Source organism: Loxodonta africana, chromosome 23 (genome assembly GCF_030014295.1).
Source record: "Loxodonta africana isolate mLoxAfr1 chromosome 23, mLoxAfr1.hap2, whole genome shotgun sequence".
In the NCBI taxonomy this organism is placed as follows: domain Eukaryota; kingdom Metazoa; phylum Chordata; class Mammalia; order Proboscidea; family Elephantidae; genus Loxodonta; species Loxodonta africana.
The window spans coordinates 77480168-77502264 of record NC_087364.1 but is presented as its reverse complement, the minus strand read 5'-3'; the positions used below and the strand labels follow the sequence as shown (position 1 = coordinate 77502264).

Genomic DNA, 22097 nt, shown 5'->3' with positions numbered 1-22097 from the left:
AGCACTCTTGCTCACAGGCTGAGAAGATCGACAAATCCCAAGATCAGCAGATAAGCTGCTAGCTCAAGTCCCAAGAACCAGAGGTCAGAGGAACAAGAAGCAGCTGCAAGATCCAGAGAGGGCAAAAACAATCACAAAACATCCACTTATATTCGGATGTAGGCTACACACCCAAGGAAACTCCTTTTCAATTGATTGGCTACAAACTGCAGATCCCATCATGGGAGTGATCACATATAAACACTGAGAATCATGACCCAGACAAGTTGGCACACAATCTTAACCATCACAGACCACCCCTTGCCAACTTGGCACCTGTACACATCTCCCCAAGCCATACATAATCTCTGAATAAAGACAATTACAAAGTCATACTTGTACCTGACATGATACAACTACTACCCATAAAACCAAAAACTCACTAAGCCCATTTACATCTTATATTTTATAAGTGAAGAAAACAAAAATATTTGATGCATATACAAGGAAGAAATACTCATAACAATTACAGTCCTCATTTCTGCAACTAGTCACATGGCCATAACTGGTATTTAGAGCCACCTTCTTTCAACACCCATTCCGTATTCCCTTTGCCCTCTGCAAACACCTCAGCTAGTCATGGTTCTTTGCCTGGTGGGGTGACCTAAACTTTCATTCCTGAAGGGTCTGGGCCATCAGTAGTCATGTTGGAGTTGGGTTGCTGTAGTTTTCCATTGACTTCAATCACAGGGCATGGAAGTACTAAGAAACGCCCTAAGGAATCTCCTGCATTCCAGACATACTCTTCTTTACCTCCACTATGTAATATCAATCTGATTTCCTCTTGGTAATCAGGATCAATCACACCAGCCAGTACAGTAACTCCTTCCTTTGCCTGTTGATCCAGACGTGTAAGGAGCCCAAAGCGGCAAGGTGGCATTCTTAGCTTCCAGTTTAATGGAATCAGTGATGTGTCTCCAGGTGGAATCATTCCTCCTTTGGAACTAAGACCTCTAGACCTGCAAAGCATAAGGTCTCAGGGACAGGAAGCAAAACTCTTCCGAGTGGGTCACTAGGGGTAAAAGTGAGTGGTGCCACTCCCATTTCCACCCCTTGATTCCTGGACCCATGAATCCTAGCTATAGGAGTAACAGCACCATATTTGGGATGCTGGTTTAGAGCATATACAGCCTTCTGGAGAATATTGCCCCAACCCTGCAAGGTATTGCCACCTAGCTGGCTCCATAATTGTGTCTTTAGGAGGCCATTCCATCATTCAGTCAAGCCAGCTGCTTCAAGATGATGGGAAACATGATAAGACCAGTGAATTCCATGAGCATGGGTCCACTGCTGCACCTCGTTTGCTGTGAAGTGAGTCCCTTGATCAGAGGCAATGCTGTGTGGGATAGCATGACAATGGATAAGACATTCTGTAAGTCCACAGATGGTAGTTTTGGCAGAAGCATTGAGTGCAGGGAAGGCAAATCCATATCCATAGTAAGTGTCTCTTCCAGTAAGGGCAAAACACTGTCCTTTCCATGATGGAAGTGGTACAGTGTAATCAACTTGCCACGAGGATGCTGGCTGATCACCTCGAGGGATGGTGCCAGAGGGCATCATCCTATCCATTTGTTAAACTCATCCTCTACTGAGGTCACCCTTTGGTGAGCATTCACATGGGACACAAATATCTTCACTTCTTTGGCCTATTCAGAGAAGTCTGTCCACATGCCTCTTCCCCATAAATCCTTGTCTACAATTTTCCACTCATGTCCCTTCCAAGTACCTGACCATCCGCCCAAGCCATTGGCCACAGCCCATGAACCAGTATACAATTGCACATCTGGCCATTTCTCCTTCCAAGCAAAGTAAACAACCAGTGCACTGCTCATTGGGAGGATTTCCCCTCCACCTCTGTCCTTCAGGGAGGTCCCAGAAAGGGGCTGTAGTGCTGCTGCTGTCCACTTGCGAGTGGTGCCTGCATATCGTGCAGAACCATCTGTAAACCAGGCACAAGTTTTATCTTCTTCAGTCAACTGATCATAAGGAACTCCGCATGAGGCCATAGGTGCAGACTAGGAGATGGAAGGTAATGTGACAGGAGTGGAGACCATGGGCATTTGGGCCACTTCCTTATGCAACTTACCTGTTCTTCAGGTCCTGCTCGGGCGTGATATCATATATACCACTTGCATTTACTGATGGAGTGCTGCTGTTCATGTCCAACTTTATGACTCTGTGGGTCAGACAACACCCAGTTCATGATGGGCAGCTCAGGCCACATGGTGACTTGGTGTCCCATGGTTAAGCGTTCAATCTCTACTAAGGCCCAGTAACAAGCCAAAAGCTGTTCCTCAAAAGAGAGTAGTTATCTGCAGAGGATGGCAGAGCTTTGCTCCAAAATCCTAAGGGTTTGTGCTGTTTTTCACCAATAGGGCCTGCCAAAGACTCCAAACAGCATCTCTATCTGCCACTGACACTTTAAGCACCATTGGATCAGCTTGATCATAAGTCCCAAGTGGCAGAGTGGCTTGCATGGCAGCCGGACCTGTTACAGAGCCTTCTCTTGTTCTGGGCCCCACTCAAAACTAGCAACTTTTCGAGTCACTTGAAAAATAGGCCAGAGTAGCACACCCAAATGAGGAATATGTTGTCTCCAAAATCCAAAGAGGCCCACTAGGTGTTATGCCTCCTTTTTAGCTGTGGTAACAGCCAGATGCAATAACTTATCCTTCCCTTTAGAAGGAATATCTCAACATTCCCCACACCACTGGACCCCTAGAAATTTCACTGAGGTGGAAGGTGCCTGAGTTTTTGTGGGATTAATTTCCCACCCTCTAGCATGCAAATATTTTACCAATAAGTCCAGAGTCATTGACACTTCTTCCTTACTAAGTCCAATCAGCATAATGTCATCAATGTAATGGACCAGTGTGATGTCTTGTGGAAGGGAAAGGTGATCAAGGACCCTGTGGACTACATTATGACATAGAGCTGGAGAGTTGATGTAGCTCTGAGGTAGACAAGTGAAGGCGTATTGATGGCCTTGCCAGCTGAAGGAAAACTTCTCCTGGTGGTCCTCTGAAACAGGAATGGAGAAAAAGACATCAGCTAGATCAACAGCTGCTACCAATTACCAGGAGATGGACTAATTTTCTCAAGCAATGAAACTACATCTGTAACAGCAGCTGCAATTGGAGTCACCACCTGGTTAAGTTTTTGATAATCTACCATCATTTTCTAAGATCCATCTATTTTTTGCACAGGGCAAATAGGTGAGTTGAATGAGGGGATGTGGTGAGAATCACCACCCCTGCATCCTTCAAGTCCTTGATGGTGGCAGTAATCTCTGCAATCCCTCCAGGAATGCAGTATTGGTTTTGGTTTACTATTTTCCTGGGTTCTAATGGCTTCCACTTGGCTTTTCCTACCATAATAGCCCTTATTCCATTTGTCAGGGATCCAATGTGGGAGTTCTGCCAGTTGCTGAGTATATCTATTCCAATTATGCATTCTGGAACTGGGGAAATCAGTACAGGATGGATTCAGGGACCCACTGGACCTACCATGAGGTGGACATGAGCCAAGACTCCATTAATAACCTGACCTCCATATGCTCCTACTCTGACTGGTGAGCCACAGTGACATTTAAGTCTCCTGGAGTTAGTGTCAGTTCAGAGCCAGTATCCAGTAATCCCCTAAAAGTCTGATTATTTCCTTTTCCCCAATAAACAGTGAACAATGAACACTCTCCTAAAAGGCCATAGATCCCTTTGGGAAAAGCTGGGAGAGAGAATAACAGTATGAATTTTTGGCAATGTATTGAAGTCCTTCCTCAAGGGGACCCTACCTCCCCTTTATTCAAGGGGTTGTGGGTCTTGAAACTCACTCAAGTCTGGGAATTGATTGAGGGACAGTGACTATTCTGGTGATTTGAGTTAGACTGCTCTTCACGTGACCTAGAATTCATCCATTTGTACACATCAAGTAAACATTTAGTAGATTTCCTATCTATTTCACTCCTAGGGACCCATGACTAAGTAGCCAATGCCATAAGTCCATATGAGTCAGCCTATTCTGATTACTGCTTTAACTCTGCTATTACTGTAATCATGCCCACCTTGTCTTTGTCAATTGAGTGCCACCACTTGGCCCCTACTACCATGGGGTCCAATCAGCCCCATGGTAGTTAGGTATCTTAATCCATTTAGGGCAGCTCCCACTGTCAAATCTGATTTACATAAAATAGCAATAACAGCAGTCTTCAAGGGTGCTGGAGCTCCATTCACAAATTTGTTCCTCACAGTTGTAAAAAGTGTGTCCTTTTGGTATTCTGTGTGTGGGTCTGTGGATCTAACCTGGTAAATCCACCCTAGCATGCTGATTTCACTAAGCTTTTGGATGCCTTCTTCTACAGTATACCAAGGCAGGTCTGGTACTTCAACGTGATTTAGTGTAGTCCAGCACAAAATCCATGCTTCACCAACCCAACCCCATAAACTATTAGATCCTTTCTTAACTGCTCGAGCTGAAACATTGAGTGAAGAATGTGTGCTTAGTGGAGCCATATCAATAAACTCAGGTGGATCCATCTTTATGTTCCTTGCATTATCCCACACGTTTAATAGCCATTCCCACACATATTCCCCAGGTTTCTATTTGTACATATTAGAAAAGTCAAGCAGTTCTTTTGGAGTGTAGAGTACCTCTTCCCAGGTCACGCTTTGTACTTTACCTTTTGAGTCTTGCTGGACTTAAGTCTAGTTATAGGTCTAGAAGCCAGAATCCTTAGTGTGGAATTATTTGGAGAACATGCAGCATTGTTCTGTAAAGCATCTGCCTCAGGTGATGCCCCAGGCAATGACTCAGGCAAGAGCTCTTTAGAGGCAGCTGGGCGAGGGCTAATCTCATTAGATGGGAGTGGAGGGGCTAATGGTTTTTCTGGGCAGGTTGGTGTAGCAGACAAACATGAAGTAATCTCTTCAGATGGAAGTGGTTCTGTTGGGAGGAGGGATTCAACAGAATTTAGGGGCTCAGTGTCTCCAGCTTCCTGATTATCTGCCCATATGTCCCCATTCCAAGTTTCAGAATCCCGTTTCTTCCTAATCAATGCCCTCACTTTAACTTCAGACACCTCTCGAGGTTGGCAATTAAGCTGGCTTTGTAATTCAGCCAGTCTTACAATAAGACTCTGGGTTTGGTTTTCAGCAATATCAGCTCTGTTACTACAAGAAATAAGGCTTCCTTTCAAAGCGCAACTTGAGGTCATTTATGTAGCACTTGAGCTTTGATTTTGAAGCCCTGAGTGCATCTCTTTCTTTCACCACTTTGTCTACCGAAAGTAGTACCAATCAATCAGCTTCCTTATACTTCTCATTATGACAAAATGGTCAATAGGTATCAATATGCGCTCACTGAGAGCCTTGCCTTTCACCAATACCTGATCTATTGGTGGTGATATTTTGCATATTTAAATTGCCACCTCATGCCATGGATTAGCAGTGCCCTCTTTACTACTGGAAGCAGAGTCATCAGCATCTTTAAGACTAACCAGACTTGAGAACCAATTTAGAAAACTCATCCTTACAATTTTGTTTCTCTAGAAATACTCTCGGTACCAAATGTCTTAGGCTGGGATCTCTAGAGAAGCAAAACCAGTAAAGTGCATAAATATGTATACCAAAAAAAAAAAAAAACAAAAACCCGTTGCCGTAGAGTCAATTCTGACTCATAGCAACCCTACAGGACAGAGTAGAACTGCCCCATAGTTTCCAAGGAGTGCCTGGTGGATTTGAACTGCCAACCTTTTGATTAGTAGCTGTAGCACTTAACCGCTATGCCACCAGGGTTTCCGTATATACACAGAGATTTATATCAAGGGAACAGCTCACTCAATTGTAGAGGCTAGAATGTCCTAAGTCAGTGGTTCAGGATAGAGGCTTCTTCTGCTTCACGTAGCCACAAGGGCTGATGAATCCAAGATCAGCAGAATGGAGAGCAAGGCTCTTGCTCACAGGCTGTGAAGGTCGACGAATCCTTAGATCGGCAGGTAAGCTGCTAGCTCAAGTCCCAAGAACTGGAGGTCAGAGGAACAAGAGGCAGCTGCAGGATCCAAAAAGGGCAAAAGCCAGAAAGTCCACTTGTATTTGGATGCAGGCTACATGCCTGTCTTAGTTACTTAGTGCTACTATAACAGAAATACCACAAGTGGGTGGCTTTAACAAAGAGAAATTTATTTCTTCACAGTAAAGTAGGCTAAATGTCCAAATTCAGGGCGTCAGTTCCAGGGAAAGGCTTTTCCTCTCCGTTGGCCTTCTCATCTATCTTCCCCCGGACTAGAAGCTTCTCCGCGCAAGGACCCCAGGGTCAAAGGATGTGCTGTACTCCTGGACCTGCTTCTTTCTTGGTCGTATGAGGTCCCCCCGTCTGCTCACTTCCCTTTCCTTTTTATCTCTTGTGAGATCAAAGGTGGTGCAGGCGACAACCCAGGGAAGCTCCCTTTACATTGGTTCATGGATATGACCAGGGTAAGGGTGCTACAATCCCACCCTAATCCTCTTTAACATAAAATTACAATCACAAAGTGGAGGACAACGATGCAATACTGGGAATCATGGCCCAGCCAAAATAATACACACATTTTTGGGGGGCCATAATTTAATTCTGACAGTGCCCAAGGAAACTCCCTTCCAACTGATTGACTACTCACAGCAGATCCCATCGTGGGCGTGATCACATATAAACACGGAGAGTCATGGCCAGCCAAGTTGACACACAATCTTAACCATCACAATCGTGTGCTTTACATGCCCCAGACCTGAATTGCTATTTCTCTAGAAGTTTTGGTTCCTTTCAGTGTGGAGTAATGATATTTAGAAACCAAGGTCTGGGTTTTAAGACTACTCATTGCTACTGGGGTGCCATGTGATCCAGAAATTGAGCCACAACACCTGGTACCTGGTACATAAGTATACACCCAAAAGAATTGAAAGCAGGAACTCGAACAGATACATGTACACCAATGTTCATTGCAGCTTTATTCCCAGTAGCCAAAATATGAAAACAACCTAAATGCCCATCAACAGATGAATGAATACATAGATAAAATGTGGTATATATATACCCAAAAAAAACAAAAAACCAAACCTGTTGTGGTCGAGTCGATTCTGATGCATAGCAACCCTATAGGACAGAGCAGAACTGCCCCAGAGGGTTTCCAAGGAGCAACTGGTGGATTCAAACTTCTGACCTTTTGTTTAGCAGGCAAATGCTTAACCACTGTGCCACCAAAGCCCCTGTGTATATGTACATATATATATACTTATACATACATATATATGTATATGTACCATGGAATATCATTCAGCCATAAAGAGAAATGATGTTCTGATACATGCTACAACATGGATGAACCTTGAAAACATTACACTAAGTGAAATAAGACAGATGAAAAAGGACAAATACTGTATAATACCATTTATATGAAATATCCAGAACAGACAAATGCATAGAGACAAAAGGTTATTAGTGGATAGCAGGGCCTGGGGGGAGGGAGAAAGAGGGAGTTACTGCTAAATGGGTCCAGAATTTCTGTTTGGGATAACAGTTTTGAAATAAATAGAGCTGATAGTTGCATAACGTCAAGAATATAATTAATGTCAATTAATCATACACTTAAAAATGATAAAATGGCAAATTTTATGTATATATATTTTTCCACAATAAAAAAAAAAATCACCCATGGAGGAAAAAAAGTTTTGCCATGTTACAGATAAATGATAGAGAATAAAATGTGTGCTAGTAATAAGCATCAAGGCAAGAGTATTCATAGCCTCTTTCTTCTTTCCTTTCACCTGCCAAGGAATAATAAAAAAAAAAAAATTGGCATTATTCACTTAGTCGTTTTCCCTTCCTCGAATTTTGGGCTCTATCATTCAATCAGGGTAAAGAGTGTGTAAGTGTGTTGGAGGGCGGAGAAGAGCATGGTGGGGAGAACACGAAGGGCATGCCGAAGAAAGGAAAGACTGGTAACATTTACATTGAAAAGAAAGCCAGTGACTGATGGAAGAGAACAGATTGGATCCCAGGGGAGAAAGTACGAGAGCGTGCATGTTTCTGGAAGGATATTAACATATTTTGAGGAATAGCTGCTGTATGAGGGAGAGATGTTGAAATGACAGATAGGAAAAGGCTACTTTCTGCTTTATATTAAGAATGCATCTGCCGTCCCGCCCATGGCGCATACCCAGGGACTTCCTTAAGTAAAGATTTGAATTGTTTTTAATATTTTTCCAGACTATTTCCTTTGAATTTTGCATCACACTAAGACTGAACCACAAGGGACTGAACTTAATTCCAATCACCAAAATATTTAGGAACACAAGAAGACATTCTCTATTCAGACATTTCTATAGAAATAAGTTGGTGGCTCCTCTTTTTAAGGTTAAGGAAGATTCAATAAAACACACATAGGAAAAATGATAAGGGAAGATGCATCTTTTAAGACGTGTATTTGAGATTTTAATCATTTTGTGAAACTTAGGAAAAACTGTACTATGAAGCATTTAACATTTGCCACCTCTCTGAGATCTTCCTGAAATTAGAAACTCTTTTTTCTACTTTTTCAGCATGTTTCTTTTTTTAATTTTTTTATTGTACTTTACATAAAGGTTTACAGAACAAACTAGATTCTCATTAAACAGATAGTACACGTATTGCTTTATGACATTGGTTAACAACCCCATGACATGTCAACACTCTCCCTTCTCAACTTTAGGTTCCCCATTACCAGCTTTCCTGTCCCCTCCTGCCTTGTAGTCCTTGCTCCTGGGCTGGTGTCCCCCTTTAGTCTCATTTTGTTTTATGGGCTTGTCTAATCTTTGAATGAAGGGTGAACCTCAGGAGTGACTTCATTATTGAGATAAAAGGGTGTCCAGGGGCCATATTCTTGGGGTTTCTCCAGTCTCTGTTAGGCCAGTAAGTCTGGTCTTTTTTTATGTGAGTTAGAATTTTGTTCTACAATTTTCTCCAGTTCTGTCTGGAACCCTCTATTGTGATCCCTGTCAGATCAGTCAGTGATGGTAGCCAGGCACCAGCTAGTTGTACTGGACTCAGTCTGGTAGAGGCCATGGTAGTTGTGGTCCATTAGTCCTTTGGACTAATCTTTCCCTCGTATCTTTAGTTTTCTTCATTCTGCCTTGCTCCCAAAGGGGTGAGACCAGTGGAGTATCTCAGATCACCACTCACAGGCTTTTAAGACCCCAGATGCTACTCACGAAAGTAGAATATAGAACATTTTCTTTATAAACTATGTTCTGCCAATGAAGCTAGATATTCCCTGAGACCATGGTCCCCACAGCCCTCATCCCAGCAATTCGGTCCCTCGGGGAGTTTGGCTGTGTCTATGGAACATCCTTGACCTTGCCCTGTACAAGCTGTGCTGGCTTCCCCAGTATTGTGTACTGTCTTACCCTTCACCAAAGTTACCACTTATCTATTATCTATTTAATGTTTTTCCATCCCTACCCCTCCCCTCCCCCATAACCATCAAAGATTGTTTCTTTTTGTTTGTAAGCCTTTTCAGTACAGTAGTGGTCTCATACAATATTTGTCCTTTTGTGATTGATTTATTTCACTCAGCATAATGCCCTCCAGATTCATCCATATTGTGAGATGATTCACGAATTCATCATTGTTCTTTATTGTTACGTAGTACTCCATTGTGTGTACCTACCATAGTTTGTTTATCCATTCATCTGCTGATGGGCATCTACATTGTTCCCATGTTTTTGCTGTTGTGAACAACACTACAGTGAACATGCGTGTGCATATGTCTATTCGTGTGATAGCTCTTACTTCTCTAGGATATATTCCTAGGAGTGGGACTGTTGGATCGTACGGTATTTCTATGTCTAGCTTTCTAAGAAAGCACCATATAGTTTTCAAAAATGGTTGTATCATTTTGCATTCCCACCAGCAATGCATAAGAGTTCCAAACTCCCCGCAGCCTCTCCAACATTTCTTATGTTCTGTTTTTTTGATTTGTGCCAGTAATGCCAGGGTGAGATGGTATCTCACTGTGGTTTTGATTTGCATTTCTCTAATGGCTATTGATCGAGAGCATTTCTTCATGTGTCTGTTAGCCGCTTGAATGTCTTCTTTAGTAAAGTGTCTGTTCATTTCATTTGCCCATTTTTTATTGGATCAGCATGTTTCTTATATCTCTCTTTTTGCATTTAATTTATTCTGCCTCGTTTGTTTTTTTTTAAATAAGCTCTTTACTATAAAAGTAATACATGTCAGCCTGGATTTAGTATTAACTGTGGGTTGTAAGTGTGGGTGGAAGACATAGAACATACCTAATGTGTAAGGCAATTAACAGTACAGCCTTGGAATCAGACATTCTTGAGTTTGAATATCAGCTCTGCCACTCAGTTAAAATACCAAGTTATTTATTTTTTTATAATTGTTGTTTAATTTTGTTTAGCCTCAGAAGTCTCATCTGTAAAATTGAGATAGATAATAATGTTTATTTTTCAGGGCAGTTGTGAAAATTAAGAGAAAAGATTATGGAAGTGCTTAGCACAACACCTGGTACCTGCGAATATTCAACCACAGCAACTATTATGATGTGTATGCCTACTTTCCTATTTGAATTCCTACCATGTAGCACAGAAATAGGTACACGGATCTTTGCTGAGCAAATAATGGCTAAGATTCTTACCAATTGCCAATCTGACACAAAGGGTCCTTGTCTTTTCCCGAGTAAGAATACACGCGAAAGACAAATTTTATCTTCAGCAAGCTTTATTTTGGTTAAGCCAGGCAGAAGGAGTCAGGGGGGATCTAAGCCTCTCCAAAAGACTGACTCGAAAAGGAAGCAAGGCTAGGGCTTATATGGGGTTGGTGGAGACGAGAGTAATGAATATTTAGGGCGCTTCTTTCAAGGTGTGAGTACTTCTCAGAATGGCGGTGCATGTTAATTAGGTTGCACACGCATCTGGAATCTAAGATGGAACCCGCTGATATTCATGATGGAGTCCTCTCGGCAGCCCTTGGCATCACTTATTATGGGATATAGCGCACACGCACTTGATCTTCGGCACTACATCGCCATCTTCGGAGGGCTAAGGAAGGTCAAACAGCAGTCACACTCTGCTCCTCTGCGCATACGAAGACTGCAAAGGAGGAGGGGACTAGAAAGACACTAAGAAGGAGACAGTCATTCACGGGCTGCCCCAATACTATCTCATATTGACAGGGTGTGGTTCCTGTTTACCCCATTTCTAGGTAATAATTTTTTAAAAGCTTTTTTGTTCAGCTACCTGCACAGTTAACCCTATCTGTGTCAAGATGAGAGAAGAAAACCATGAAAGGAATCCAGGGCAGGCACCCTTATTTGTTGTTGTTCTTAATTACCGGATAGTCGTCCCCGACTGATGGCAACCCCAGGCACAATGAGATCAGACCATTGTGATCCACAGGCTTTCCATGAGTTGATTTTTCAAAAGCAGATTGCCAGGCCTTTCTTCCTGGTCTGTCTTAGTCTGGAAACTCCACTGAAACCTGTTCAGCAGCATACCGACACTCAGCCTCCAGAGTGATAGCTTGACTAGTGGCGGCTGTGCTTCAAGTGCATTGGTGGGGAATTGAACCCACGTCTCCCACGTGGAAGATAAGAATTCTACCACTGAACCACCACTGTCCTCACACCCTTATTTACTGTACCTTTGTTTTCCTTTGCAACTCGGTGTTCAGGTGCTGCTGGGGAGACTTGAGACCTGCTTCTAGATTAAAAGACCCTTTCTGGAGGTGGGGTGGGATGAAAGAGTGTCATTTGTTAATACCAGGGCCTCCCTGGCAGTTCTGAGCCAATTAAGGGAATTCCATCTCCAGTTCCTCTTCTCCTTCCCTCCCCTACAATGCCCTGAGTCTCCTAGTAACCAGAACTTCCCTGGGAGTTGGAGAGCCTCTGAAACACCACCTCTTGTATGAAGCACTTTCTGGTTCCCCCATGTCATGGATTGAATTATTTCCCCCCCCGAAAATGTGTGGATCAGTTTGGCTGGGCCATGATTTCCAGTATTGTGTTTGTCATCCATTTTGTGATAACAATTTTATGTTAAAGAGGATTAGGGTGGGTTGTAACACCCTTACCCGGATCACATTCCTGATCCAATGTAAAGGCAGTTTCCTTGTGGTGTGGCCTGAACGATCTTTTATCTCTCAAGAGATAAAAAGAAAAGGGAAGCAAGCAGAGACTTGGGGACCTCATACCACCAAGAAAGCAGTGCCGGGAGCAGAGCACGGCCTTTGGAACTGGGGTTCCTGCTCAGAGAAGTTCCTAGTCCAGGGGAATATTGATGAGAGGGACCTTCCTCCAAAGCCCACAGACAGAGAAAGCCGTCCCCATGGAGCTGACACCCTGAATTTGAACTTGCAGCCTACTAGACTGTGAGAGAATAAATTTCTCTTTGTTAAAGCCATTCACTTGTGGTATTTCTGTTATGGCAGCACTAGATGACTAAGACACCCACATCGGAGTCTCTCCTGTTAAAGCACGTAGTATCACATTGCCCTCGGCTTACTACTAGCTTTACGGTGTTTCCTCCTGTGCAAGGTCTCTAAGAGCAAAGTCCGGTCCTCATTCCTGTTTAATCAGTACAGTGAGCTGTATATAAGGTTCCAAGTAATGACTATTTTCTTGAATTCCACTGAAGCAGGTCTTGGGGCTGCAGCCTAGAGCTGAGCTCTATGCCCAGACTCTGTCCTAAACCCCTAAGGTGCTACCCTGATTTCTAAAGATTTAAGATATAAACTTCTGTTCCCTATGGGAGAATACAGCCTCTAAGCAATAAACAACCTAGACTTCACTGATTTAGATTCATTGCAGGAAGTTCCCAGCAATAGATTTCAAAGAGGTGGCAGAAACCCAGATGACAAGCTTCATTTAGGGGGTAGGGATTTATAAAACGTTAACATCAAACTTTTTCCTTTCCATTATTGAACATATCAAAGCTCATTTTTAACACATTTTCACATTACATAAGAACATGGTAGAAATTCAATACCTGTAACAGCTAAACACAATCTGAAAGAACACTGCCTCTATTAGCAGACAGTTTACTTTGTTCTAAAAGTTGTATAAAATTAATAAAGCAATAGTTTACCGGATCCCAAATAAGATTATTCTGAATCATCCAACTTGTTAGAATTTTGCACAAAATTGTAACATTTTCATTTCTCAATCATCATTACCACATAGTTTGCTAAAGTGCCTGGCTAAATATAAATATTTTCTAGATATTATCCTGAGTGGTTTAACTAAATTTAGGCAAAATAACATTTCTGGAAAAGTTTGCCAATATGAGAACATGGTAACTTGGTTTTCTCACTTAGCATGTAAAAAAAAAAAAAAAATTACCATTGCAACTTCATCATTGTCTCTTTCACTGCCTGGTTCTTTTCACAGGCTCAGTTCTGCTTGAAGAACGCTAAAGTGTCTCCTGTTGATTTCACATGGCTTTTCACAAATCCCGTTAATTTCCGGAAGCCCTCTGTCAGCCCTACCCCGGTGATGGCACAGCAGGGCTGCACAAACCAGTTGCGGTCACAGCAGAGCTTCTTCACTTTGAATATTCTGGTGATGTCCTCAGCGGTGAAAGCTCCAGGGATATCTTGTTTGTTGGCTAAGAGGATAACAGGCACGTTTTTAATGTGTTCATTCTTCAAAATGTGCTCAAACTCTCTCCTGGAGTCTTCCAGCCGCCGTTTGTCCGCGCTGTCCACGACGTACACCAGCCCATCGGTGTTTTCACAGTAATAATCCCAAACGGTTCTCATTTTTTCCTGGCCGCCAACGTCCCAGACAGTGAGCAAAAGACTCTTTTCCAGCTGTATCATCTCCACATTGAAACCTATCGTTGGGATGGTTACAACACTCTGAGCAAGCTTTAGCTGATAAAGGAGGGTAGACTTCCCTGCTGAATCGAGTCCCAGGAGAAGAATCTGAGCTTGCTTGACCTTGGAGCTTTTAGAACTCAGTAGACCCATTTTAGGATTTGTTTTCTTTAAAGATTTTCTCTTTGGGACAGAGACAGTGTTTCTTCTCCAGGCCTTACATGAACATGTTAGGAGGAAAGAAGAGAGCAAATGCCTCCTGTTACATCCTAAGAACAGGAGCCTGCCTGCATTTATGTCGTTGCTTATCAACTTGATTATGGGCAAACAGTGTTTTATTTGCTGTCCCAACCAATCCTGAGGACTGTGTGGTGTGAGTAACCAGCCAGTGTCACTGGAACACAAAGGGGAAATTCTTTGTGAGTGAGTGGAACTCAGGAGAGGCATGTATAAGCAATGCTTTGGCTTTCTTCTCTTTCAACGGCTGGGAGTCAAGATAATGGAAGGTTCTGACACACACAGGAGCGTGGACTGGCTGCACAATGAAAACTAACTTTACAAGTGACTTGTAGAATTTCTCTAGTTATTTAATCTTATCCCAGTTGTAAATAAGTAACCTGGCTTCTGAAGTTGGGGAGAGAGAGTTTATCTCATACTGTTCTCCACAGAATCTTAAGTACTTTCCCCTTGCCCAGATTTCTCAGTGGGAAACTTTAAAAAACTGCCCAAGGTTATCTGAACCTTACTTCTGTAATCACATTTATAATCACTTCTTTCATCTTCTAGGCAGTTTATACCAGTCACAAGGCCAGTTTACCATAAGGAAGTTTGTAACACAAACACTTTAAAAAAAATTAAGTGGACAGCCTGGGTAAAGATGGCAAATTGAGTACATGTATTTATCTCCTCTCCTTTCCAAGACTATCAAAATGATGTTGTTGTTAGGTGCTGTCCAGTCGGTTCCAACTCATAGCGACCCTATGCAGAACAGAACGAAACACTTCCCGGTCCTGTGCCATCCTGAGAATCGTTGTTATGCTTGAATTCATTGTTGCAGCCACTGTGTCAATCCACCTCATTGAGGGTCTTCCTCTTTTCCGCTGACCCTGTACTTTGCCAAGCGTGACAACATGTCCAAAGTATGTAAGATGCAGTCTTGCCATCCTTGCTTCTAAGGATCATTCTGGTTGTACTTCTTCTGAGACAGATTTGTTCATTCTTTTGGCAGTCCATGGTATATTCGATATTCTTTGCCAATGCCACAATTCAAAGGCGTCAATTCTTCTTCGGTCTTCCTTATTCATTGTCCAGCTTTCACATGTATGTGATGCAATTGAAAATACCATGGCTTGGGTCAGGCGCACCTTAGTCTTCAAGGTGACATCTTTGCTTTTCAACACTTTGAAGAGGTCCTTTGCAGCAGATTTACCCAATGCAATGCGTCATTTGATTTCTTGACTGCTGCTTCCATGGGTGTTGATTGTGGATCCAACCAAAATGAAATCCTTGACAACTTCAATCTTTTCTCTCTTTATCATGATGTTGCTTATTGGTCCAGTTGTGAGGATTTTTGTTTTCTTTATGTTGAGGTGCAATCCATCCTGAAGGCTGTGGTCTTTGATCTTCATTAGTAAGTGCTTCAGGTCCTCTTCACTTTCAGCAAGCAAGGTTGTGTCATCTGCATAATTCAGGTTGTTAATGAGTCTTTCTCCAATCCTGATGCCTCATTTTTCTTCATATAGTCCAGCTTCTTGGATTATTTGCTCTGCACACAGGTTGAATAGGTATGGTGAAAGGATCCAACCCTGACATACACCTTTCCTGACTTTAAACCAATCAGCATCCCCTTGTTCTGTCCGAACAACTGCCTCTTGATCTATGTAAAAGTTTCCTCATGAGCACAATTAAGTGTTCTGGAATTCCCATTCTTCGCAATGTTATCCATAATTTATTATGATCCACACAGTTGAATGCCTTTGCATAGTCAATAAAACACAGGTAAACATCCTTCTGGTATTCTCTGCTTTCAGCCAGGATCCATCTGACATCCGTAATGATATCCCTGGTTCAATGTCCTCTTCTGAAACCAGCCTGGTTTTCTGGCAGTTCCCTGTTGATATACTGCTGTAGCCGTTTTTGAATGATCTTCAGTAAAATTTTACTTCCATGTGATATTAATGATATTGTTCTATACTTTCTGCATTCGGTTGGATCACCTTTCTTGGGAATAGGCATAAATATGGATCTCTTCTGGTCAGTTGGTCAGGAAGCTGTCTTCCATATGTCTTGGCATAGATGAGTGAGCACCTCCAGCGCTGCATCCGTTTGTTAAAATATCTCAATTGATATTCCATTAATTCCTGGCGCCTTGTTTTTTGCCAATGCCTTCAGAGCAGCTTGGACTTCTTCCTTCAGTACCATCAGTTCCTGCTCATATGCTACCTCTTGAAATGGTTGAACATCGACTAATTCTTTTTCATATAATGAAGGCAACACTATACAACAGAAATGGTGATTCTCAACAGCGGGTGTTAAGACTATGATGTATGAATACTCTAGGAAATCAGAGAGGGTATTAAGAAGAACACAGAACTTGAAATGGACATGGAAAGGTATTCAGAGCTTGGGTTAAACAGAAGAGAGGGCATCTAAGTGAGATGAGTAGGATATGAAAGGCCTGAAAATGGATTGAAATTGTGCAATAGAGATAACTGACCTGTTGGTGAGTTACAGAGAATAAGATTAGTTAGGTAAAATATAGCCAACTCATGGAGCAGTTTAAAGCTAGGTCAGCATTTACATTGATAGGGTAGTAAATAAGCAGCCAGCAGTTGGTTTATATAGATGAATGATCCAATTAAGCTTTCTTAAACCTTGCCTTTATCTAGTAGTATGAGGAATTTGAATGGGTAAGGATTTGTTTTTGTAAAGAAAGGGAGAGATTAGTTAAGTTTAAAGGAGTTGGAGGAGGGTATTTGACCTGTGTCCAAGCCAGGAAGAGAGAATAGGTAGGAGAAAGTCTGATGTAGGGGTCTGAGGGCAGAGCTCGTTAGATTTGTGCATTCATTTTTTTTCAGAAAACATTTGTTGTTCATCTGCTATACACTAGGCATTGTACAAAAGAATGTACAGAGATGAAAGCTACAATCCCCTGCTCTTTGGAAGCTCACAGAGAAATAAGCAGACATTCACAACACAGTGAGCTAAGACTCAGTAACACTTGGTGAGTCAGAGGAGCACAAAGGGTGGCACAAGCCAAACGTGTCGGTCCAAGAGCAAGACTTGGCTTTTTGGCTGTGTAGTAATGAATTCAATTTGTCCAAAGAGAGATCTGGGCAAGCTTCTAGGAGGTAATCTCTGGGCCCCTGGAATGTTATGCTGGATAGGTGGATTTTGTTTGCCTGAGGGTCTTGAATTATACTGGATAGTCTAGCAATGCAATTTGGGGTGGGGGCTAGCCACACTGCTACAGTCTTAGAGTTGGGGCAGGCCACACTAGAAAGACTAACAATGTGACTGAGGGTGGAGGTTTCAGGTCATGGGGGGGTCAGTGGACCTGTAGACTGATGAGGGATAGAGGGACCTTAAAAAAATCTAGAGTCCCTAATTTGCTACATAGAATTGATTTACCTCATTTTCCAGTTACCTTCTAAGTGTGCGTTTTTACTTATAGCACACCTCAACTTGAACTGGTCACATTACATGTGTTCAGAGCCACACGTGGCCAGTGGCTACTGTGTTTGACAGTGTAGTGTTAGATACTTCTCCAAGCTGAAGACAGCAAGAGTGACCCCAGATATAGCTGAGGCCCCTTATAATGGGGGTTAAGTGGGGAGTCATAACAACTGATAGAATCCCCAGGTAAGTTTGAGGATCCGAGAGGAGAGGGACCTGTGCTTACTTCTCAGGTGGGGTCAGAGTAAACAGGAAAGGATAGGAGTGACAACCAGTTATGTCTGAGACTGTCCCAAGTCTCCCACAGCTCCAAAGGGCACAGGAGAACATCCAACAACTTCCCATGTCCCTAAGAGGGAAGAAGGCATGGCTCAGGCAGAACCACTACAGTCATGATAAGGAAGCTACAGGTGCTAGGACTAATGACTGGATACTTGGGAATGCCTGGAGTTGGTCAAGAACCCAACACTTTACGCCACGTCCCCTAGAATTTAGATGCCACTATGACACAGTGGTTGAGAGCTATGGCTGCTAACCAAAAAGCTCAGCAGTTCAAATCAATGAGCTGCTCCTTGGATACCCTGTGAGGCAGTTCTACTCTGTCCTAATTGACCCAGCAACATCAGGTTTGTTTTTTTTTTTTTTCATTGTACTTTAGATGAAGGTTTACAGAGCAAACAAGTTTCTCGTTAAACAATTAATACACATACTGTTTTGTGACATTGGTTGCTGACCTCACAAGATGTCAACACTCTCCCCTTCTCAACTTTGGGTTCCCCATTACCAGCTTTCCTGTCTCCTCCTGTCTTCTCGTCCTTGCCCCTGAACTGGTGTGCCCATTTAGTCTTGTTTTGTTTTGTGGGCCTGTCTAATCTTTGGCCGAAGGATGAACCTCAGGAGTGACTGAATTACCGTGCTAAAAGGGTGTTGGGGCCCATACTATTAGTGTTTCTCCAATCTCTGTCAGACGACTAAGCCTGATTTTTGTTTTTGTTTTGTTGGTTAGAATATTGTTCCACATTTTTCTCCAGTTCTGTCCGGGACCCTCTATTATGATCCCTGTCAGAGCAGTTGGTGGCGGTAACCGGTTACCCTCTAGTTGTGCTGGCCTCATTCTGTTGGAGGCTGTGGGTATTTGTGGTCCATTAGTCTTTTGGACTAATCCTTCTTTTGTGCCTTTGGTTTTCTTCATTATCCCTTGCTCCAAACGGGGTGAGACCAGTGGAGTATCTTAGATGGAAGCTCACCAGGTTTTAAGACCCCAGACGCTACTCAGCAAAGTAGAATGGAGAACATGTTCTTTATAAACTATGTTATGCCAGTTGAGTTAGTTGTTTCCCGAGACCATGGTTTCCATAGCCCTCACCTCAGTAATTAGGTCCCTCAGGGAGTTTGGATGTGTCTATGCACCTTCCATGGCCTTGCCTTGGTCAAGTTGTGCTGGCTTCCCCAGTATTGTGTACTGTCTTACCCTTCACCAAAGTTACCGCTTATCTATTGTCTATTTAGTGTTTTTCTATCCCCACCCAGCCCCTCCCTCGTAACCATCAAAGATTGTTTCTTTTTGTGTGTAAACATTTTCATGAGTTTTTACAGTAGTGGTCTCATACAACATTTGTCCTTTTGTGATTGACTTATTTCACTCAGCAAAATGCCCTCCAGATTTCAACCATGTTGGGAGGTGCTTCACAGATTCATCGTTGTTCTTTATTGTTGTGTAGTACTCCATTGTGGGTATGTACCATAGTTTGCTTATCCATTCATCTGTTGATGGGCATCAAGGTTGTTTCCATCTTTTTGCTGTTGTGAACAATGCTGCAGTGAACATGGGTGTGCATATGTCTGTTCATGTGACGACTCTTATTTCTCCAGGATATATTCCTAGCAGTGGGACTGCTGGATCATATGGTATTTCTATGTCTAACTTTCTAAGGAAGCACCATATCATTTTCCAAAATGGTTGTACCATTTTGCATTCTCACTAGTAGTGCATAAGAGTTCCAATCTCCCTGCCGCTTCTCCAACATTTGTTATTTCCTGTTTTTTTGACTCGTGCCAGTAATGCCGGGGTGAGATGGTATCTCATTGTGGTTTTGATTTGCATTTCTCTAATGGCTAGTTATCTCAAGCATTTCCTCATGTGTCTGTTCATATCCTTTGTCCATTTTTCAATTGAATTTTTTGTCTTTTTGCCGTAGAGGTATTGTATTTTCCTGTAGATCTAGAAGGTTTTTTTTTTGTGGGGGAGGGGTTTTAATGAGGAGACAAAGGGGCAAGAGGAAGCTGAATTCATGGAGTTTGCCAGAAATGATGAAAAAAACCCAAGCGAGCTTATCTATAATCTACTGAACTACATTTCTGTTATCAAGTAGAATGGAATTTTTGAAATAAAAATTAAATTCAGTTATAGATTTTTAAGTTTGGTTTTGTGAATGGAAAACACAGGTCTGGCTACCTTGGACTCTGTGCAAAGGAGAGCAGTGACTACCAAGAGGGTGAGAGGGCCCCTCAGGGGGTGGCCAGGCTCTGAAGCCATCTGGCAGGGGGAGCTCTCTCGAGGACCCACGCCCAGTCCAGAAAGGGCACATCGACTTGAGGAGGAACACCACAGCCGAACGAACCTCTGTGTACGTAATTATTCTGGCCTTGCTTTTTATTTTTTTTTTAACACTATATTCCTTCTCTACTATCTCCATATTGACCATTAAAATTGTGCCTCCCTCTTTGTGGGTGCTCCTGGGAGAGTGGAAGTTAGTGAGGGCAGTTTGGGTTGTGAAACTGCTGGAATTTAGTGCCTCAGAGTCAGAGACGCAGACAAAAAAAAAACAAAGAACTTCATCTAATTCTTTGGTTTCATCTGATTGGTTTCTCCAACTCATCCTAGTCTAGGTCCTTTTCCCCACCTGGAAATAAAAATCCTTCCTGCCCCAGGCTTTGATGGTTAAGGTTATGTGTCAACTTGGCTGGGCCATGATTCTCAGTGGTTTAGCAGTTATGAAGTAATTTGGCAGTTATGTAATGAATGATATAATCCACTCCATGATGAGATCTGCTATGAACAGCCAATCAGCTGAAAGAGAATTTCCTTGAGGATGTGGCCAGCTTCCAGAACATAAATGGGTATTCCAGCAAGGCTCTTCCTCCGGATCCTGCATCCATAAATGGGTGTTCTGGCAAGGCTCTTCCTCCGGATCCTGCATCCATAAATGGGTGTTCTGGCAAGGCTCTTCCTCCGGATCCTGCATCCATAAATGGGTGTTCCAGCAAGGCTCTTCCTCCAGATCCTGCATCCCGCTTGTCATCATCTGACCTCCAGTTCTTGGGACTTGAGCCAGCACCTTACCTGCCAATCTCAGATTCATTGGTCTCCGCAGCCTGTGAGCCAGCCACCTGCCAGCTGACCTGCTGATCTTGGGTTTGTCAGCCCTGCAGCTATGTGAGTCAGGAGAAGACTCCAGCCTGATGCCTGACCCACAGACTTAGGACTTGCCAGCCTCTATAACCACATGAGCCATTTTCTTGAGATGAATCTTTCTCTCTATACATATATTTATATATGTATGTATATATATATATATATTCACCTCACTGGTTTTGCTTCTCTAGAGAACCCAGCCTAAGACACAGGCCCTCCTGTGTTCTGTCATTTTTGAGCAGCCTTTTTGGTGTGTGCCTCAGTGTTCCAGGTCTCTCCTCAATGCATACACTGAAGACACCACAATGCAGCAGAAGGTCAACACTGTTTACTTTCCATTCAGCAGGAATAAGTACAACTGCCAGTAAGGTTTGAGTTTTTGTCCTTTAAATTGTGGACTTAAATGATCATGTAATTTTATGTGCCTGCTTATGTTCAGGATTTTGAGGCTTTATGTTATACTTTGTTATATATTTTTGTTATACTTTGGAGATTCTCAGAAGGGTACTAACTAAGGTATAGGGTTACTATGAGTCGGAATCGACTCGACGAGAGTGGGTTTATCTCTATAACCGGGTCAGCTTTAAAACAGGAGTTTCCAGCAATCAGCGACACGATAATCAGAACATTGGTAATAGTTACAGCTAAACCAGTATGTAGTAGAACTGTTTATATTTCTGTGATTGGATTCAAGCAAATACCTCCCTGCCCTTAGTGATTCGATGGAACAAAAAACAATGTTAAAATAAGTAATTTGAAGATAAAATTATGAAATCTCCAGAGGATCAGCTTGAATGACACCCAGTTAACGAAAATCTAGTAGGAAGTGTAAGTCTACATTAGAGACGGCACACGGTTGCTTAGTGAGTCCAGCACAGCAGTTTTTCCTTGGAATGCCAGCAACCAGGCTTTATATGTTTAGCTTTATATTTCAATCCACTCAGACTTGAAGTAATGGGAGAGCAGCTTTGCAATGCTCTATCTGCCCTGGATATTGTGATTTAGTAGCATTCAGGCTTTCTAACCTTCCGAGCATTTTATAAGCACTTGATAAAACATCTTTCACTATCCACCTAAGGCTAAAAACATCATTATAACATTCTGTGAGTGGGGACATTAAGTGCCAGGG

The 22097-nt window shown here is 42.6% G+C and overlaps 1 protein-coding gene across 1 annotated transcript; it reads right to left on the bottom strand.

The window, feature by feature from the left end:
* Window positions 1-13411: 13411 nt before the first annotated feature.
* On the bottom strand, window positions 13412-14095 carry ARL14 (ADP ribosylation factor like GTPase 14). Its single transcript, XM_003416128.3, has one exon. The coding sequence runs from the start codon at window positions 14029-14031 to the stop codon at window positions 13453-13455; it is 579 nt and encodes a 192-aa protein (XP_003416176.3). The 5' UTR covers window positions 14032-14095; the 3' UTR covers window positions 13412-13452.
* Between the last annotated feature and the right edge of the window lie 8002 nt (window positions 14096-22097).

Bases quoted from the DNA above. Each gene is read 5' to 3' on its own strand.
- ARL14 (XM_003416128.3), bottom strand. From the start codon at position 14,031: ATGGGTCTACTGAGTTCTAAAAGCTCCAAGGTCAAGCAAGCTCAGATT.